Source organism: Cydia pomonella, chromosome 18 (genome assembly GCF_033807575.1).
Source record: "Cydia pomonella isolate Wapato2018A chromosome 18, ilCydPomo1, whole genome shotgun sequence".
In the NCBI taxonomy this organism is placed as follows: domain Eukaryota; kingdom Metazoa; phylum Arthropoda; class Insecta; order Lepidoptera; family Tortricidae; genus Cydia; species Cydia pomonella.
The window spans coordinates 11,078,173-11,100,065 of NC_084720.1; the positions used below are offsets into that span (position 1 = coordinate 11,078,173).

Here is a 21,893-nt window from a genome sequence, read left to right on the forward strand (position 1 = left end):
TGGTTGTGTAATAATTGATCTATTAACAATAATTTATTACAAGTAATAAAACTCACGCACTTATTGAAAACCACGTAACACCGAGTGCGACCACACTGTATATATCTCTACGCTCATATCACACGAGTAAACAAATGCGACAGAGTAACAGCATTATGCAATGTTGCTTACATAACCAGTACAACCACTTACACGGTTGTCCCTAGAACAAAGACAACCATTGAATGAGGTGCGCGCTGGTAGCAATGTAATAAATAAGTTTTTGGCAAACATTTCATTTTTGGTACAAGCTTTTATCGCTGACTGTACTTTTCTTTCCACATGCAACTAATACTCATCGAGCAAATTCTAAAAACCCCAAACACAATTAGGTTGCCTTATTTTATCACAGAGTTCCCATGTCCACCTCTTGTCTCCATCATCAGATCAGCTCGATGGTACTATAATATTGCATTGTCACCCGACATACATATGTATGCAAATTTTCAGCTCGATCGGAAACCGGGAAGAGGATCAAATTTAACTTGCAAGATTTGATTACAAACAGACAATGGTCAGGTGAAAGTAAATAAAAGCTTGTAAAAACAACACCGTTTTATGAAGCTGTCACTCCGGTTTCGTTTCTTTACTCATGTGCTCATATAAAGTTATTTATAATTAAATTAATTTTTAATTATTGTAAACTATTTACATTGGTATCGTTCTCACTCTTCGCCATTATTGCAGCTTATACCGTACAAGGAGGGAATGAATTTAAAGTGGCGATAATAATAAATAAATACATTTTGAAAAACCTAAAACTCAGTAGAAGCTTTAAGCCCTCTAAATCTGCTATGGAGCACCTATGGTCCACAAGTAAATAAATTCACGAATTACTGGGTAATTATTAATCACTTTGAGAACAACACTTGGACATATCAACAACCTGAGTGTGACTAATGTAAGAATTATCTGACAAATTTTATTGATAGGTATAATTAATTTCTTAAAGTATGGTGATAGTTTTTTTTCAATCACGCATTTGACACGAGTCAGTCATGATAACATTACATTACACAGTTTTCGTGAATTTATCTGTATAAGGTGGAAAATTTGCTGCCTATGGATGAGGTCTTGGTGGCTCAGATGGCAGAGCGCTGGAGTATCGATCCAGAGACCGTGAGTTCAAGTCTCACCCAAGACAGTAATTTTTCCTCTTTTAAATTTATCTGTACTAACAGAATGTAAATAATGACTTAAAAATAATGAAATATTGAAGTAAATTTAATACCATACTCATAGAGGGAACCCAAGGTAGATATAACAAGAATAAACTCTTGATATATTTACTTTACAATTTAAGACAAAGCGACAACACACCAAGTGCCTGCGACATCTTTTAGGTGCGACAAAGAAACATTGACACTACTTTAAAGGTATAAGCGAGAAACATAAAATAATTATCTGCACATTATTTGTACAAAGGAATTGTTCCTGTAAAGTGGTACAAAATATCTATGCTCAGTATACTCGTATATAGGGCCTTGAAGTGCCATTTAGTTCAGCTGCCAACTGCACCTTTGATATTTTTACCACTTTCTATGTGTCTTATTCCATTATCTACACAACGGTATTACCTATATAAAATTAGAAATTCACACTAGACAATAAATACTATAGAATCATTTGGCGACTAATCGCAGACACTTTGTATGTCGCGTTTCTTTCTAATCATACAATCTTCGACAGAAGTAAGTGACCATCCGTAAACCGTATTACAAAGAGATAAAGTCCACCGATGGCCAGTAAAAATATCACTGTGTACAGGTCGTTTCATGAAAAAGCTGGCCCGAATGGAATGAACGAAACTTTCATGTATCGGTCAGAGCCGCCATTTTATTGATTAATGTCATAGGGAGGTATTCCACCTGTTCAATTTCTTGGTCTAATGTGTATTTACGTCTCACATTTTGCTTAATAAGAGAGTGAGACGCAATACTCGTTGGACCAAGAAATTGGACAGGCGGAAGGCCACTCTTACCCACATAGATATTTGCATTCAATCATTCGTTCCATTCATGCTAGCTGTGAATTGATCTGTACCTAAAAATGCAAACGTACAGCCGTATCACCGCAAGCTGTGTATTCACTTATTCGAATAATCTGTGGCTACGTACAATCGCTAACAGATATAACGGGGGCCAAGTGGACAATCGTTTGTCAACAAACGACAGTCGAAAATTAAAAATGACACATCAAAGATTTGGCAAAAGCAGCGACTTTAGATTTTATGGACGTTGTCCGCTCCGATATATATGCTAGTAACCATACTACGCGAATCCTTTGAATCATTAGATTAGTTCGGTGAGCAGCATATCTGGAGGTTATTTACTACCGAAGATTTCCATCTATGCGCTAGTGAATACTAGGCTTTAGGCCCCCCCTAACCAAAATACCCATATGGCAAGCCGTTCCTTCTATCTTTAAATCTCTTTGTCATAAAAATATTGACAGCTGGAGATCTCTTACGTACAACAGGAGGGTTTCCATTACCACGTCTCTGACTCTACAGTATATTTGTGTGGACGTAAGATCCCTTGAGATCATTATGAGCAATCTCTTTACGCTTCGTGTAATACTTTACTCTAGTTTTGAGTTCAGATGTGATTTGTTCCCTCATTGCCCGACGCCTAGGACAATTGGTTTTACGGGACCTGAAAGTAAAAAAAAGTTATTCATTAAAAGAGAGCTAAGGAGTACAAGTTAGGTACCTATTTTGTTAGTGATTGAGTAAATAACGATAGAAAACATGATTTAGCCGAAACATTGAATTGATGAAATCCGTACATGACGCGTAACGGTAAATTCTTTTCAATTAAATTTAATTTATTTATGCCAGTTTTTTAATTTCCATTACTATATTTACTCCAATTAATCTATAAATAATTTTACATTATTAGATAAGTGCTTACTTTTATTTAAGGACTACCTTATCTCGCAGAAAACAATGTCTATAATACTAGAGGAGGTAAATGGTCGATAATGAAAGTCGATAAGAATATCGAATATCTTGACTATTATTATGTGAATGCCAAGTTGGATAACAAGCTTATCTTTCATAGAATGTCGCGCCTCACTTTTTTCATTTCTAAAATGTTTTTATTACGTCGGTGGAAAACAAGCATACGGCCCGCCTGATGTTAAGCGGTTACCGTTGCCTATGGACGCCTGCAACTCCAGAGAGCGTTGAGCTCCCTCCCTCCCTCGTTGAGCTCTGGTAACCTTACTCACCGGCAGGAACACAACACTATGAGTAGGGTCCAGTGTTATTTGGCCGCGCTTTTAAAAACTGTCGAATAACTGCAATTTTTATTAAATACTATACAAAACTATATATCTAAATAAAACGTCGATCGACATGTACGTGTGTGACTTGTCAGTAAGAAAGCGACATTACACATCATAATATCCTCTTTTACACGTAGCACAAGGGCCCAAGTACCTTTGACAACTTGACAGAGTTAAATTTTAGCCGGCGAACTTTGAAACCCGGTCGTCAGGAGGAGAGATAAAGTAGAAGTAGATTATTTACCTGGCGGGGCAGCTGTGGTGGTAGTGGTTGTCGACGTACTGGTGGTGGTCGGTGCCGCCGTGCTCGTCGTTTTCTGCAAACAACGCAACAAATATTAATCATAACAGCATCGACTATACGAATGGTTTTTATACATTTTTGTTTCTACCTTAGCACAGGTAACGTAAAGTCCATTATCCAAACATGCCACCGCCCAATAATATTTTTTTTACTTAATGAAGGATTATAAACTCAAAACCCCATCTCAGTTACAAACCTGAGCCAAGATGTAACATCAGTACAAGTGTGACAGCATAAACTTTTGCACACATTTTTTAAATAAATATGGCCTAGTCTCAAAATAGATATGATTGATTAGATTGATTGAAATGATGTTTTCTATTTTGAGACTAGGCCACATTAAGAAACCATGTAGATATGAATATAATATTCCAAGAAAAAAAGAGCTCAAAGTCAAAAATAATCCTAGAAATTATACTTAAACATTAAACTATATCACCATATCCTTAAACGGAAATATCCTTATTATTATTATTTGTATGTCTTTTCCATATATCGAGTGGGAAAGTCGGCAATGCACATGTTGCAGGCGAGTTGCAGGCGTCCATAGGTAACGGTAACTGCTTACCATCAGGTGGGGACCGTATGCTTGTTTGTGCCCTGCTTTTTTAAACATTCACTGGATTGCAAATTGACTTACAGTGTACAGTTGTATCTTATTCTCTAACGCATCCACGCGTTCCGCCAGTGTGGAATTGAGCGTGGCTATCTCCTGCTTGATCTCGTCCTCCCTCCTCCCGTTGGCGGTGACATTGGCTATGGTTTCGTTGCTCCGTGCGTCCAGCGCTTGGACTAGCTTCTTGACCTCTTCCACGCCCGCGGAAGCAGCTAACGCTTGCTTTCGCGTCGACGCTAACGTTTCGTCGAAACCCGTGATCTGAAAAAAAAAATGATTGAAGGATCAATCATGGATTCGTGCATGGATAAATTAAGAGTAGGTTTACCCACGTCATATTTAGGAACCTGGAACAACTAAGGAAACTAAATGTTATATTAACTCAATTGTATCCTAAAAAGATGTCCTTCTGTATAGTATTATCGTAAATCATGTGGTGAGGGTTTGGAAATATGACGAAGAATTCGAGAAAAGATTAATAGTTCTGGAAGTATAGTTTTGGTACTACCATTGGCACTACTGCGCCCCAGATACGTATTTTTTAAGGATTTGACCAATTATTACGGTTGAAATTGAAAATTCGACTGTTATTAAAGGCAGCACTATCTAAACATGACGCCATGTCAATATTGACAACCACTACCAGCTTCAATATTTACTGTAGATTGTGTTCAAAATAAACCAAGGGCAAGGTGAGATTTTACCTGCGTTCTGTAGCGGATGTTTTTGTTTTTAAAAACAATCTCATTTTAAATAATACAAACATTTTAAGGTTGACCGGTCTGCTCGACCTTTCGTACAGGTAGATATTAAAGTCGAGGGTTCAAGCATCGGTTGTGCTATATATAGCGAATAGTCAAAAAGATTCTTAAAATAAATGCAAAAACGTTACTAAAAAATATGCAGGATCTTAAAAACACTCGGAAAACGAAGTTAACAAAGACATGGCTAGGTCATGTTAATATTGTTCAACATGACACGACGTGTGGATGCGATGTTACCCGCTTCAACGCTACGAGCTATGAGATGCAATGAGGAAGTTGAGATTGACTACTATGTTTATCCCTTGAGACTCAAAGGTTCGGGGATATACTCCAGCGTACTTCTTATGGACGCAGGGACTAGGTATACCACGGGAGAGCGTTTAGGACTACGTCTATTAACTAGGACATGCCAGCATTCAACGCTAATATTATATTATCAGTATTATCAGTTACCTGTGATCCGAACGAGCCGACGGTCTGCTGCAGCTCGGCGATCCGGCGCGGCGTGTCGGCGAGCTTGGGCGCGGCGGCCAGCTGACCCGACACCGCCGCGAGCTCGCTGGCAGTCTGAAAATAAGTAACGAGTAAACAATCTACTGCAGGAGATAATAGGGGCTCGAATATTTAATAATTCAATTTTAATGCAAGGTGTATTTTAGCAAGTTTTAAAGTACGAGCAAAAGGCTTAAATCGTACAATTTAATTTTTTTTTTAAACTGTGGTTCAGTCCCAAATATGAAGAAAACAGGAAAGATAGGAAGACACAAAATGTGGAAAACAAAATTCGTAATGTTGCGATTGCAATCAAAATCAGAATAGAATTTCCTGAGCGAGCCACAGATTTGCCAACTAAAGTCCAGATTACCTGCTCCACTCGCTTCACGAGTTCTGCATGTTCTATTGCCAGCTTATCCAGTCGAGCGCTGAGTATGCTCGCATTTCCTCGGAGCTCTCTGGACGCTGTGTGGCATACTTGGAGCGCGTCGCCGACGGCGCCGCTTGTTGTTGATACTGTTTGACAAAAATAATGGAATTAAGTACATTACTGTTAACAATTTTTCAATCATATTGAGGAAGAGTTAACGTATTAAATAGTATTTTATACCTAATGATGAAGTACGAGTAGGTATACCTAACGAATTTGGATCTCATCATTCCAATTCCAGTAAATATTTTTTAGTGTAGGTATAATCTTTATCAGGTAGATTATTATCTTTTGACGTCACCATAGAATGTACAGTCAGCATCAAAAGTAGCGGTACAAACAACGCGTCAAAAGTGACTTTCAACTTTCTGTAACAACTTATCAAAAAGTGATGGTTCTATATGTACAATTAAAAGAATGTAAAATATATACTTTTAAACGTGAATTTTAGAGATTTATCTATTTTTTGGAAAAGTGATCCGAAATGGCAGTTACTTTTGGCGCGTTGCATCATCCGCTACTATTGATGCTGACTGTACTATGACTAAATTATGGTAGACACGTTTATGTTTCAATGCATTATGTTGTTGAATGATAAGCCCGATAAGCTCAAGAATTAAGGAGTCCATATAACATTTGGTCAGCCGCATCATTATTTGTTAATCGTAATACATATTGATTCATTGTTTATTTGGCGCGCTAAGAATACGATAAAATAATTTGATTTGATATGATATTTATTGAAATACAATTTTACAGCATTACAGTTAAGGGGCGCCAATGCGCTGTAAAATTAAGTAGTAATAGAGCTACAAACTAGGTAATAAAATTATACGATAAATATGAAAATAATTAATAAGCTGATGTTGATTCACAATAACGTAAAAAATCTTTAAAAAGTTTATCATTTTTGTCAGCAAACAAGTAGCAGTCAGGTGCAAAAAATTAAAAAATGTTGAAGAGTGTCCGAAAGCGAACATAATGTGAACTCCCTTGTTGACAGACAAAGTTATGAAGGCCTTCGTTTTCATAATCCATCATACCAGGACATATTTATGTAATAAATAATAATACATAGTACATACCTAAATATGAAACGCTAGAGCACCGCTGGCTAATAGGGTATCAAAATTTATTATATTTCTCTAAAAGGTCTAAAAGGTTCGCAGGTAATAAGGTCAGGGGTTACAAAAGTTTGGCTTAAGGGCCACATGCATGCAAGCACTGCATAACTACGTCCATCGATCGCTATACGATAAAAGTAAAATAATAGGTTAAATGATCATGCGACCTTGAAACCTACGTTAACGATTCTTTTAATAGGGTTGTATGTATTAATCGATAGACGCGAACGGATAACAATTTCAAATTGCCTTAATTGTTATGAATACTTCATTTAAGTTTACATATTTTATACCATAATGAAAAGGTCCGAGGCCAGCTTTTGCAATTTATTCGGATTATGCGGATTAAGGACTGATGGAAGTTTTGTGAAGGTCGCTCGTGATGTAGGTACCTAAATAATGTTATTATATAAACCGACGACTTGTCAACCTTAAGCACCTATGAACTATATATACCTGTTTCCTGTATCTACTTAAGGCAGAACAGGAAATTCAACTGCAATTCAATTAGCACATACTTAGACTTGATTGTTTCCAAGAATAAGTGGGCTAATATTGAATCGACTCCTCAAATCCAAATTACTACGCTACGCACCATTGGAGATATAAATAATAATAATTCAGACTACACACGTCCCACTGCTGGGTATGGCCTCCTCTTATGCACAAGAGGGTTGGGGCTTTAGTACCCACGCTGGCCCAATGCGGGTTGGGGACTTCACATATCTTTGAATTTCTTTGCGGATGTAACCAGGTTTCCATATCTTCACCAAAGAGCTAGTGGTAGGTAATAAACATCAAATGATATTCCGTATCCATACATAAGTTCCGAAAAACTCATTAGTACGAGCCAGGATTTGAACCCCCGACCTTCAGATTTAAATTCGGACGTCAGATACACTCGGATACCACCACTTTTAATAACCAAGAGATATAGTTAGTTAAGAAAAAATTGGTGCATATGGACTTTTCTGATCACCTCCAATAGTTTTACAGGTTGGGCAAGGTCATATACAGGCAAGCGTTGTAGTGTGAAAGCATTTTTGGTTATAATCTCTAGGTACCTAAATGTACCTAACAAATAAACGTGTGAATGTGTCTAATCCATAATAGGTAGTTTGATCCGCGAGATGTTCAAGGGCCTTACAAAAACTAGTGTAACCAGTTTTTAACAAAGTGATGTAAGGTTTCGCACCAAACAAACCCAATGTTTACGGATTTTGCAGATTATAATAAAATACAATTGTTAACGTGATAACTATTTATTTAAATAAGTATTATCAGTATATTGATATGTATTATACGTAGTATATTATATTTCATCCACATGTCTTTGTTTACAAATAATATCGTTTTTTTTGTTCAATTATTAATTTTAACACAGTGTTTTAGTTGAATTTAGATTTGGCAAATTACCGCGTAGTAGTACATAGATGTCATAGATCGACAACCTCAGGTCAATAATAAAATTAATAAATAGGTATACCTGATGTTTTAATCCAATAAGAGGATGAATGGTGGCGTGTAAGTACATATATAAGTACATACATAGATTAGATTTTTATAGTCACCTACAAGGAATTTACGATGCTTGTTAATTAGGTCAAACATTCTTTAAAGCTCGTATCTTACTCTAAAGAAATATCCACAGGGAACAAAGATTAATTTAACAACGCCACTGAATTATTCAACTGAACCAATTATTTATTCTGTGACTGAAGTGAAAGTAAAAGTAAGTAGGTATACGGTGAGTAATCGACGGAGTAGGTACAGAGATGCAAATCTTCCAGGCGTGGGCGGGACATGTTTCGGGGCCTCTGTCTACGAACAATAGCGGCACTCCCATTGATTTACAAGTTACTTGACAGAACATTTGTAGTTGTATGTTTCAACAATTGTGCATGTTTTATCAACTTATGAGAAATGAAGTAAGTATGACAGATTATTGATGCTAAAATGACGCACATGAAAGTAAAAACATACTAATGAGAAACATGTCAGCTATGGGAGTCTTAACCTAAAGGATAACTAATCGATGTTTTACAAGTAGAGTTGTGCTGTTCCCGAGAAAGTTCTCCGTTTTGTATGGCGCATGTTCTCGGTCGAGAATATTTCCAACAGTAAACGGAGAACATTTTCGAGAATGGCACAACTCCATTTACATGTATACGGACACAGCTCGATCTGTGTAATACTAAGAACGTTGAATTTTCCTCAAAGTCGAAAAATTTGTCTGCAATTATACATAGTTTAATATACAATGTTGTTCTCATTACTCTGCAATCACCAAATTGTTGCAGTAATCTCGTTCAAGAACGATTAGTCAACACACATACCAACTCAATTGACACACAACATTTAGAATATTAACCCCCGATTTAAGCATCCAGAAAAGCGAAAAAGAGATGTCAGCATTGAAAGCCTAACCCAAAAAGGCAGGCTAAGTAGGATCATAAATTGTGATTGTTTCAGGACATATTCTTACATTTATTTAATATTAATGTTTGTGCAGTTTCTTAAAACAGTAGAGGTCATAAAAAGTATAGATAAGCTCGTATGTCTCCCTGGATGAGATCAACAACACCGTCAGCTATTTATATCACTTAATTACACATAAACAAACACGTAAATAAGTAAATATAAAGCACGGAAGCCAAATTTCACGGTCGCGCCTCTAGGTCATGGAATATTTGGCGTAATATTGACGAGAGCTTTCTATGTTCAATAAAGTTCAAAAGTTAGTAACGTTTTAGCGGTTTCTTCGTCTCAGTATTTTAATTAATGAACGTACCGTTCAATTAAAGTTGAACTGAATGCAGTTCAATTGTTTTTTGTGGGAGTGTTTGCAAAAAAGTAATGGATTTTTTGTTATTACGTATTCCGAATTATGTGGAAACAGGATTTTATCCGCTTCACGCCAGTAAAGCTTAAAAAGTATCGCGTTGTAATTATTTACATTATATTTTTAATATCAGCATTATACATATAAGTAGTAGTTGCATAATTGTATGTCCTATCTATCTATATTCCATCTAGGTGTACTGTGGCAAGTGAAAAAGGGTTTCTATCTAATATACCTATACATACCTATACACAAACATAGATAAGATAGATAGTATAGATACCCAAGTGTAAACATCGCTAGTATATAAAAATAATAAAACCAAAGAAATGAATACTTACTCATATCTTATAAATAGGCTATTGGGCCACATGAGAATTTTCGTACTTAAACAAGTACCGTATTGGTATTAGCATTATCGTATCTAGTAAATATTTTTATCTACAGCTATTAGCTTTCTTACAGCGAATAAAATATATGATCATCTCATTATTAGACATATCTGTGAAGCGAGAACATACATACCTAATCAAAGAATGTATACCTAAGTAAGTACTCGTATGTCCGTACGTATAAATTCCTAGATAACACCTCAATGAAGTTATTTTAATAGATCAATCAATTAACGAACCTCTATCCATTTCAATGCGGAGAGAGACGATTTGCCGTCGAACATCAACGAAGAGCCACAGTACCGTAGCGGCGGAAACGACGCATACGCATAGCGCTAGGGCGGCGGCGAGGCGGACGAAGGGTCGGGATCGGCGGCGGCGGGAGGTCCTTCGGCCCCAGGGTTCTCCCTCATCACTCGAAGCGGACAGGAGCCTGCCTCCCCTCGCGCCGCCGCCCCCGACCAGAGCGTCCAGCTCCCGCCTCTTGCGCATCTTCTTGCCGACCCGCAGTGGCACCGCCGCGTGAACCGCACTCTCCATTTCCCCGGATCGCTACCGCATTCGTACACTTCTTCACTCACTTATCACAACGCGTGTGTGCTAGCCGGCGCTCGAGCGGCGAATGATATCGCGAGTTAATCACCTCTCGGCTGAGAATCAATGTGTTTAAGCTTGTCAAGAGTTGAATTAAAAAAAAGGTCATGAGGTTTCAGGTTGGCGTAGTTAACGTGATGACTGATGATGTATCTGTTTTAAAGAAAAATATGCTTGTCTCTTTTACGCATATTTATTTAAGACATCTATATGCAGATTATGTTTCCACTTTTCCAGGCCGTTCGCCTACTTCCTTTGCCTGATACTTACTTATAGGTCTAACTAAGCCTATTCTAAGCTAAGTGTATTCGTGATAAAATCATCGATTTTCCAGACCGAATTCTTAGAAACTGAATTTGGAAAGCGGTTCTATCATGCAAACTATTATTTCATCAATCTACTCCTGCGCGATGACTAAGAGTTATTAACATCACTTACTGCAATTTGTCGTAAATAGAAGCAGTATGGAAAAATAGGTGGACGAGAATAAAGTGATTGCAGATTGCACGGAAACAATATCTTCATGATGTGGTCATAAATATAATACACTAGCTGTTGCCCGCGACTTCGTCCTCGTGGAATCTTATCTTGAACATTTTACATTTTTAGTAGGTGCAAAATATTTATTACAATACTAATTTTATAATTTCAGTAGCGGCTTTGCATTGATTCAAACTTTCAACGAATTCTTAAGTAATTAAGGGGATACATTTCGAAAACTTGTTAAGGTTTGGTACCCAAAAACGGGACCGTATTACTAAGACTCCACTATCCGTCTGTCCGTCCGTCTGTCTGTCACCAGGCTGTAACTCATGAACCGTTATAGCAAGACAGTTCAAATTTTCACAGAGAATGTATTTCTGTTGCTGCTATAACAACGAATACTTAGAACAAAATAAAATGAGTATTTAAGTGAGGATCTCATACAACAAACGTGATTTTTTTGCAGTTTCTTGCGTAATGATGCGCACAAAGGGAACCCTTCGCATTTGACAGGTTATTTTTTAATTGTAGGCACACGTCATAAGTGTAAACTGATGTGCTAACTTCAAGTTTTTGGCCATAGTAGCTCACGCTTTGCGTTACTTACAATTTTCAACTCATTACTCCTTCAGGGGATGAATTTTTTATAAACGCTGAAATGTGCGCATATACAAAGTTTCAAGTTCCGCATATGATTTTTTTATCTCTATACTAATTTTTAACCCCTTTTTGCCACCCTAGGGGATTAATTTTCAAAAACACTGATTAGTTTTCTTGTATTTTAATAATATATCTTTTAAGCGAAGTTTTAAATCCTAGTTTAAAATAAAACTTGAACCCCGTTCAAATTTTCATCCCCCTTTTAACGCTCTTAGGGGTTGAATTTCTCAAAATCGCTTCTTAGAACCACATTTAGCGGGTTCGATACCCGGTTCAGATAGGTGATTATTTAAAGTTATTTGAACGCAGTTCGTATTGTTTTAAAAATAAAAATGAAGACTTCTTTCAGTAAAATTTGAAAAAAAAAAAAACTATCTACAGTATTAAAAGTACTCTATGTGGCAAAGTCGTGGAACGCCCTGACATGGACAGATAATGGTACATTAATCAAATGCAGTCGTGTTTGGCGCCATAAAACTTTTAAAGGGTGCATTTTTAAAATGGTTGAGAAAAAGCATAGGTATGGGGGTGATTTGTCGATAAAATTAATCGTACTATACGTGGTTAATGGCTCCACTATACGTGTACAAACACATTTTATTGTTAACTAGAACCTGTGAACAAGGTGGAAGGGTTTGTTCAAAATTACCTGGTCAAGAGTTAAGATTTAAGAACAGCAGAAGAGGTGAAAATTTGAGGAAAAGTTGTCTTAAAATTGTCAGTTGAAGTAAACCTCACTGTACGGCCCCGTATTATGCGATTCCTACTCTAATCTTGTTGTCAAAAGCTGCAGTGTAGGTATGTTATGTACTATGTAAGTTGCCTTGATTTTGCTAAACATTTTTCGAACACTTGTTGGTATTCAACTGAGCTGAAATTTGGCAAATTATGAAAAGTCGGTAATAATGTAGGTACTAAGATGACATTGAACTGGTCTGAAGATGGATACCAAAGATATAGTAACTTTTCTTACAATTAAATTACATTTGTGTCAAAAACTTATGAACAGCAAAGACGAGTAACGAGGAGAAGAGGTTTTCGGATTATTGTTGTCAAATAAGTGTATCTTTACATAATTATTATATAAATCCTTTTCTTATAACTCCTGTTTATTTACATTACGTACCGTCTGGCTGACATGCCTGCTTCTATTAAAACTACTCATAGATGTTTACTGGGAGCTTGTTATGTTAAGGCCACCGAACGGTATACGTGACAAGTGGCCTATTGATAAATAAATTACCCATTATGCTTGTACCTAACCTACTACCGCAATAACATACGTAGCTGACAAGCTGTAGACCTTAAGTCAATGTGAAAAAGGTTTACCCATGGTCAGTAAATAGTTGTTGTTATAAGTATACTTTTTTGCTATATCTGTACTTTGGATTTCTTCCGGCTAGTATGTATTTATTCTAACCATAATTATGTAATATGCCCGTCAAAAGGTTTTTCTGTAACTAAGCAAATTAACTCTTAGCTTTCTACTTGTCGGGGTCGCAAGAAAAGTAAGGCCAGCTGCTTCGTATTCTTTGTTTTGTCTCTGTTACCTATGTACTTGTATGTTTTACGAGTACTACTATTACTTCTACTAATAAAATAGGAATTGACAATGAAAGCGATTGACGCACCTTGGTCTTGTCCGACAACATGCTTGATCGTAGCATTCGTACCAGACTTATTGTGAGCAAATGTAAATCACGCATATACAAATGTATACTAAGGAAAATAGCAGACCTCCATTAGTATAATGTAAATCAATATGTTTGTTGAATAAGGTAGCTTCCGTAAATATTTAGCTGGCAGATGGAACACGGTCTAGGCATAAAAACCCGTAGAATGTTCATAGAACATACATCCCACCACGAGACCACGGATTTCATAACATTCCTCATACACGCTCGCCGGTTTAGGGTGATCTCTTGCGACAACTTCTGGCTGCTCATAGTTAAGTGTCCTATTCAGACGATTTCCAGCATTCACAGAATATTGTAAGAAAACTACACAGAGGAGTTACAAGTGTGCAAATTGCAGAAAGTTTATAAAAAGTTGGACAGTTCTCGGAAATTTCAGGAAACGTTTACAGGCAACAAAGGAATCTTTCGCTTCGAAAACAGAATAATTCAATTCCTGTACAAAAATATAACATGTTTCCAAAAAAAATTCAAGTGCAAATTTTGCAATTTAGGAGTAACTTAATTCCTAAAGCTGTGCTAATAGTTAACCCATATTAGGGTCATATTCGGGATGTTGCAATATGATCAAATAGGGCAAACAACCACACTAATAAAGGGATCCTTCAATCTTATTTACGATACCAGTGATGTCGTTCCTAGATAATTCTGTGATATAGACACCATAGATAGATACTTACCTGTATATCAGATCCAATTATAAAACATAATCTACATACTTTTAACGTAGACTTATCTAGTTTCTCTGCTTGAGGCATCATGGTAAAACTGAATTAAAAATACTACTATGTTATTATTTTGACATATAATAAACCGTTTAAAAGACGCAACATAACGGTATTTTTTTAATTACTGCGACTTGAAACTTTTCCTATACCTTATAGATAGATACCTAGATCACTTTCCTATATAATTAATTGTACATATTTGAACTTTTGTGCACTAAAAAGGCTGTACGGGTATGTGAACAACAGTGATAAGATAAACAGCATAACTTTAGACAGAGAAGGCGCTAAAATGTTCAAACATGTATGACGCAAGTGCTGTTAAAACGTATACATCCTTATGACGTTTTGGAATTCACATGGTGGTAGAAATATCGACCACGAGCTGGTGAATGAACGCGCGCTTGCGCGGAGCTGCAGTAACACTCGTAAGCACGAACCACGACATTACTGCATCTGATGCAGGCGAAAATATCTCTACTGCGACCTACGCAAGGGCTATGATGTCGCAGTATTTGCGTGTAACGTCTACCCTTGTGTTAGGGGTGAGATAAACATTAAAGTGTTAACTTTCAACGAGAAGCTGTTTGTCCATTTGGAACTACCGTTGCTTCGAGCATTGGCATTTCTTGTTTTTCCAAAGAATATTATCGTAAAGTACGGTTAACGTAAAGTATGGCTCTGCTTGTGGATTAAGATCGATAAAGTGCTAATAGCTTCACTATCGTCAAAGTCTAGTTTTAATTATTCAAAGATAATTAAAATAGTTCGAGGAAGCCATATTACCGGTTATAACAATTGATGTAATAGGCAATAATAGTGCAAACAGCTACAAAATCAGTAGGTAGGTACTAGGTACATCTGAACTATATTAGATTAAAGTCTGTGATAACAATGCAGTATTAGCACAAGGTAATCTCTTAGGAAACACTACACAAACACTGAAACCTCATACAACACAAAACACTATCACTAAAATACAAACAACTAGAGAAATCTTTCTTGACACTAAAAACACTCAAAACGACCAAGTTGCAAAACAGCGTAATGTTTTGCAAATGTTTTCTCTGACTACGTCCATTACAATAGGTCCCCTAGGTATCCGGATGGTTGTTTTCCCAGTGACTACCTTTACTAGAAATGTTTTTGTAGTCGAGTAGTACGCGGTACTCCCCTCGGAATTTGGGGAGCGAACTAGCCGTGACGTCACGCAGGCGCGACGCGCGTGCGTACTGCAGACGCCGGAAATAGAGCGGCTGGATAAGACATCGCATCGCCAAATCATATGACCTGATCGTCTTGCGAGAATATAGATGTCCATACTATCTGGCTATTACTGGAGATAATCATCGATAAATAAAGTATCGGTAGTCGGAAGGTGTGCGCCCCGCGTTCAGACTGCCAAGCTTTCCATATATTTTAAACGTCAACAGGATACGAGTACAACTAGTAACTTTCCTACGAGTGTTTTCACACTTCCCTATGTCCACAGTCTGTTAGTACATACCTACGTGTTAGAGGCCCAATTAGTACTAAGTAGCACCTAGTTAACTTCAATTTGTTTTAATGGCTATATTTATGTACTATATATAATTAGGTGTAACTGTTATACCAGTGACATTATTTCAGGCGTCGCGCGTGTCTCTAATTATCTCATTAATTAGGGTTGCTTTTCTATCATGAATATGCCATTACATTATCATCATCATCCAAGCATCCAACTACGCGTTTTGCTAAGGCTCACTAAAGGAGCACGAGGTTCGCTTGCCAACTACAAGAATTGGCACTGGCACATGCACTATTTTTTACTACAGTATTAGTCATTTCAGAAAACCATTTCATTCGATACCACACAAGATAGGTTTCTGAAAAAAACTTTTTTTTTCCATACAAAAAAACAATGGCTCTCCCCTCCTAAGGGATTTTTTTAAGGATTTGCGGGTCAAAAATTTTTTTTCACCTCTAGTATACGTGCGCCAAATGGCTAAACTGTACATCGATTTGCGGTTTTTTTATGCGTACTCCTTACACTATTATAGACCGCGGACCAAGAGCATATATCGTCAATCATCGCCTCCCGGCTGATCATGAATTAAAACTAGTCAGCCGGTTCGCGGTGGAAAGACTGTCAGTTAATCATATGAACATGTTATATCTAATCCACATACTCTAATATTATTACAATTAACTAAAACCGTTATCGTTAATACGCGTATTAGGTCGGTAGTCGGTACAACGGTACATTCAATACCTATCATTTCTGTAATACCTGCATAGCTCTCAACCGTGAATCGTATACCCTACCCCTCGGTGCGAAACACCATGCATATAAAATGATAAAACTAATATTGCACAGAAAAATTAAGAAGGCTTTGCTTTGAATTTTCAACCCCGATCTTGCGGATTTGTGGACCCCGATCTTGCGGATTTGTGGACCCCGGTCCCAATGGGATATCATAAATTTTCCTGAAATTGAAGCTAAGGATAAGTATGTCTATTGGTAAAGTTGATACCTATAAGTAAATATTTACTGCACTATTCTGTAAGATTTCGTTAAATGCAAAAATTTTGACGTACCTACCTACGAACGACCTACCTACTGATATTGGTATGTAGTTACACAATTGTGGATTGTAATGAAAGGTTCTAGCTGGCTAAGCGAACTAGAGGTGCCCCCAACGACGCATTTGGTCATTCTTTCAGGTGGTGTACTGGCAAGTCCTAAGAACACTCTATGCTTAATATCAGTCCTCGATCTTCTTTTGTTTTCGAGTTATTCATGATAATGTAAAATAATCAGCGTATCATTGAAAGTGGCATATTTTGTAAACTGTTCAAGTTAGATTAACGAAATAAAATTATATTTGACAATAATAAAATAGGCTACAAAATACACATTTTTAACCCACGTCATGTACTTGTAACCTTTTCTTATAAACCTATTTATAATGCATCGACGAAGACATGTCATCGTTGATAACATTTGACACATATTCTAGCTGCATATGTTTTATTTGCATTTTGTGTTAGAAAATGGATAACACTAAGTGTAAGTCTTGTGAAAAAACATTATTTTACATTATCCTGAATAACTCGAAAACAAAAGAAGATCGAGGACTGATATTAAGCATAGAGTGTTCTTACGACTTGCCAGTATACCACCTGAAAGAATGACCAAATCCGTCGTTGGGGGCACCTCTAGTTCGCTTAGCCTTTTTACCCTTTCATTAGGTTTGCTCTACAGAAAATCGAAACACAAATCCACCACAACTTGGTCACTTGATTATTGACAGATTAAGCTTTAGCGAATAAAGGGCGCAGGAAAGACGAAATACCATCCATCGCGCAATGAATTCTGCTGTGTCAACATTTAGGTATGCGTAATAGGTATAACATTATCTAAATAATACCCAATTACTTTGCAATATAACGTTAAATACATTTACTATACAACAAACACAGATAATCAGGAATTTGACGTCAAAGAAGCAGTTAATAGCAGACATTTCTCGTACGGAATGATTACCCATGTTACAAGGGAGGCACTTAACTGAATTGTAGGCGGGGTTGGACATGAGCCGTCCAGATGTTTACTGTGCAATGTATGTTACGCTACTGGCTATAAGCATAGAGAAATAAGAAGTAGGTAATAGTCTCGTTGAGCATTAGACTTTTTGTTTGCCGCAATATCTATTGTCGAGTAGCAGTACTGAGAGTTCCGCTACTCGATGCTATAGATGTCGACTGCGAAAATAATAAGCATTTTAGTACCAAAACTGATGTATGGAGTGAGCACTCTATTACTTCTTATTTCTCTATGCTATAAGACAATCACGTTTCAGACTAGGGACTACTGAATATCGTATTTGTCAACACACATACAGTTATTTTGTTGATGACAAAATAAATATAGTTTATTTTTCAAATAGGCAAATTACAATGCGCTTTTAATGTCAAATAAAGCTACGCCTACACCGGCTCTAACCCTACACTACTGCTCGAAAATATTGTAATCCCTCCTTATTGGAGGACCGGCAAGAAACTCGAAACTCGGCGGGCACATCTTTTCAATTTTTTATTATTTTTCTTTTGCATTAAATTAAAAAAATACAATTTAAATTAGGATAGAATTCATGAGAAGGTTGTGTTTACAAATGTATTGTTTTATTTTAATCCAGGAACAGAGACGGTGCCATAGGAGGAGACCTCTCGCTGCCGGCGCTAATACGCCGCATGCTCAGCAGTGCGTGCAGAAGCGTGGGCGGCAGTGGCCTCCTTTAGCGTCACCGTCCTGTCGCAAAAGGAGGCTGCAGAGAGAATGCGCGAGGACGATGCGAATTCGCTCCCTCAGCGCCGTAGGAGGCCAGGTCGGCGTCTAAGGGCATACGCAGCCCGAATGATACCGCCTTAACGGGAACCTGCGGGTGATGGGCCGGGAGTTCCATCACTCGCCTAAAGAGGTTCCGAGCTGGAAGGCCCTCAATTGTTCCGAGGCGTCTTCAGCGGAGTAGGCTGCTGCAGCAGCCACAAAAGTCGAGCCCGTAATGGCAACGCCGACGGGGTATCGGAAGTCTACAATCGCGTTCCCGAAACCCCGTCCGTCCACAAAGCGCGCGGTGGAACACCCCAGGGGGTTTAGTCCGTGGGAGTCGGACATACCCACTCGGCTTCTCCCGTGCCAGTGGGATCCATAACGGATTCCCCCTGGGTCAAAAAAAAAAAAAAAGGAACAGAGACGGTATATGAATTTAGAATGGTGTTCACTAATATATAATAATAATAATAAATATTATAGGACATTATTACACAAATTGACTAAGTCCCACAGTAAGCTCAATAAGGCTTGTCTTGTAGGTACCTAGACAACGATATATATAATATATAATTATAAATACTTAAATATATAGAAAACACCCATGACTCAGAAACAAATATCCGTGTTCATCACACAAATATATGCTCTTACCAGGATTTGAACCCGGGACCATTAGCTTCATAGGCAGGGTCACTACCCACTAGGCCAGACCGGTCGTCAAATATATGTTAGCATTTATCTTCAAAACGGTTTAGCCGATTTGGTTGCGGTTTCTGGTAAAGGTTACATGATAATGTTCAAGATGGTTCTTAAAATAAGTTCGCTAGATGTCACTATTATAATCTTTGTAATTGAAAAATGCTTCATGCTTAGCGTCCTTCCTTTAGAAATAGGTAAATATTAACTAAAGTTTAACTTAACGTAAGGTAAAAATTCTTTTTTTAGGGATTTGTAGCCAACAATGTCAGTACCTAGCTAAATTCATATATATCTGTCTTTTTTTTTCATGCAGATTTTAATGAAACATTTCTACATGTTTTTAATTAAAGTTGCTCAATAATAAATGTACGAAAAAAATGTAAATCCAGAATAGGCGGGTCCACACAGAGCGAGCGAGCGAGCACATGCGTGCGAGGCAATTTCCTCACGCTCAAACCGGCCAGTGTAGGCGGCGCATGCGTTTTCCTTGCCCGAGCGTGCGGCCTCGCCTGAGGCACGTCTACACTGGCCGGTTTGTGCGTGAGGAAATTGCCTCGCGCGTACGCTTGCTCTGTGTAGACCCGGCTAATTTCAATTAAAACATGTAATTTTTTTTAAAGGAGACTGATGGACAGACAGGCATCAAGGTAATGTTATACCTGTAAATTATTATATAAATTTCGGCATAATGTAGCACAAAATTACATATACAGTAGGCGCTCGATAATCCGGCTCCCCATTTTTTCCCTCTATGCCGGATTGTCGGAACTGCCGGATTATCGAATTTGTATCGAAGTAAAAGCTTGTCACTTTGTCAAAGCGACGCTGCGAAACAAGAAAAAGCAAAACAAACACGTGGCTTCACTATTAAGGTTAGGCCCGGACTGCCGAGCGAGAGAAGCTACTCGAACCCGCTCAGTAGTCCGGCGTTCAGCTGTGTAAAATGCCGGATTATAGAGCGGGCTACCTGAGTCCTAAAATGCCGGACTACTGAGCGTCCCGGATTGGCGAGCGCCGGATTATCGAGCGCCTACTGTACTCGTAAATTATATTAAATGCATTTTTTTAAAACAAAAACAAAACCACTAACATAATGTACATCTCGGCTTCCCATATATATATCAGTTCACTTACCATGGTCAACAGCTGCTCTCATATTAGACACTTGGTCGTAGAGTGCGGCACAGATCCATGTCAGTATGAGCAGCCAGAGTAATAGTGTGCCACGGAGAGCCCAGCGGAGCGCACATCGGACCTCTGCTCCTATGTTGGGCTCTGGTGTTTTAGGGGTGCCTCTGCTGCGTTCTCGTCTGCGAATAATGCATTAGCAAATAACAGGTTTCCAGTAGCCATTAGTATAAATAATGGAAAAAAATAATTGCCTCTATGGTGGTCGAAGGGAAGCTCTAGCCCATCAGCTGGTGACACCCATAATCATATTTGCTACACTATCATATTGGGCAATGTTATGATAGCTGTACTGTTATTTAAAATTATTTAATTTAAAGAAATCTTAAGTCAATAGGCGGGTCCAGACAGGGTGAACATACACACGAGGCAATTTCAATTCAAGTCAATTTTATGATAGCTGTACTGTTATTGTAAATTAATTAGTAATGTGTTACTTGTTTAAGGTGTCATAAAGAGTATTCTATGTATTATTCTATAATATTAACATTGTATATAATATATACACTTATATCTCTATAGTAAACCAGATGCACTTTATTATCATTACTATCTGTACCAGTTTTATCAAATGTGTGTACATGGCAAATTGCACTGATTAATTACAATTAGGAACTAATCTGCAAAAATGTGATTACTGATTAGGGTAAGATTCCTATTTGAGCAAACAGTGGGGTTACCTGCAAGGTACAGGTTATCTTGTCCTTATCATAACAATTCCACACACTGTGAGGGCTAGAATCACAAACAAGACAAGTACATATACATAGAGGTTTACCTTGTGATTTTCTTTTTTCTGCTAGGAATTATTTCTAGCTGCAAGTCTTCAGACTCCTCGTCACTTGAGAGGTCCAGCAGGCGAAAGTTTTCCTTGTTAATTTTAGATGGTAGTGACATTGTTGTACTTGGTGCAAGTACAACATGCTATCCACAACTTCCGCTTTCAGAGTTTCAGAGGCTCCACAGTGTAAACTCTTTTATATCCAACAAAATCTAGAGTCGACAGTGTACAAAGTACAACCCGTTGAAGACTTGTTTTGTTGTTCTATTAAGCTTTATATGTTACACTAAAAAACTTAGAAAAGGATGACTGCGTACGCCAAAAACTTTACATATTAGCGTATTATTACTATCCACGGTAAGTGAGATTATAATAAAGAAAAGAAAGGAAATAAATACAATTCGAAATATTCATATCATAATATCCCATTTGACACACACATGACCAATCATAGATCAAT

At 37.6% G+C, this 21,893-nt stretch overlaps 1 protein-coding gene and 1 long non-coding RNA gene across 6 annotated transcripts in view; both read right to left on the minus strand.

Moving 5' to 3' along the window:
* Positions 1-3: 3 nt before the first annotated feature.
* LOC133527404 (olfactomedin-like protein 2A) lies at positions 4-21,868 on the minus strand. 5 transcript variants are annotated; one of them, XM_061864402.1, is made up of 7 exons: positions 21,431-21,868; positions 20,599-20,774; positions 5,877-6,022; positions 5,465-5,578; positions 4,272-4,508; positions 3,572-3,644; positions 4-2,693 (listed from the first exon to the last, which is right to left on the minus strand). In XM_061864402.1, the coding sequence occupies exons 1-7, from the start codon at positions 21,547-21,549 to the stop codon at positions 2,656-2,658; spliced, it is 903 nt and encodes a 300-aa protein (XP_061720386.1). In that variant the 5' UTR covers positions 21,550-21,868; the 3' UTR covers positions 4-2,655. The 5 variants fall into 5 exon arrangements, with proteins under 5 accessions (XP_061720386.1, XP_061720383.1, XP_061720385.1 ...); XM_061864399.1 differs by lacking the exons at positions 20,599-20,774; positions 21,431-21,868 and adding exons at positions 10,534-10,944; positions 15,580-15,687; XM_061864401.1 differs by lacking the exons at positions 20,599-20,774; positions 21,431-21,868 and adding exons at positions 10,534-10,965; positions 15,580-15,686.
* The window catches only part of LOC133527413 (uncharacterized), a 152,706-nt gene continuing 130,816 nt past the window's right edge, over positions 4-21,893 (minus strand). The window contains exon 2 of the long non-coding RNA XR_009800882.1: positions 4-1,208. This is a non-coding gene — a long non-coding RNA (uncharacterized LOC133527413). The remainder of the gene's footprint in view (positions 1,209-21,893) is intronic.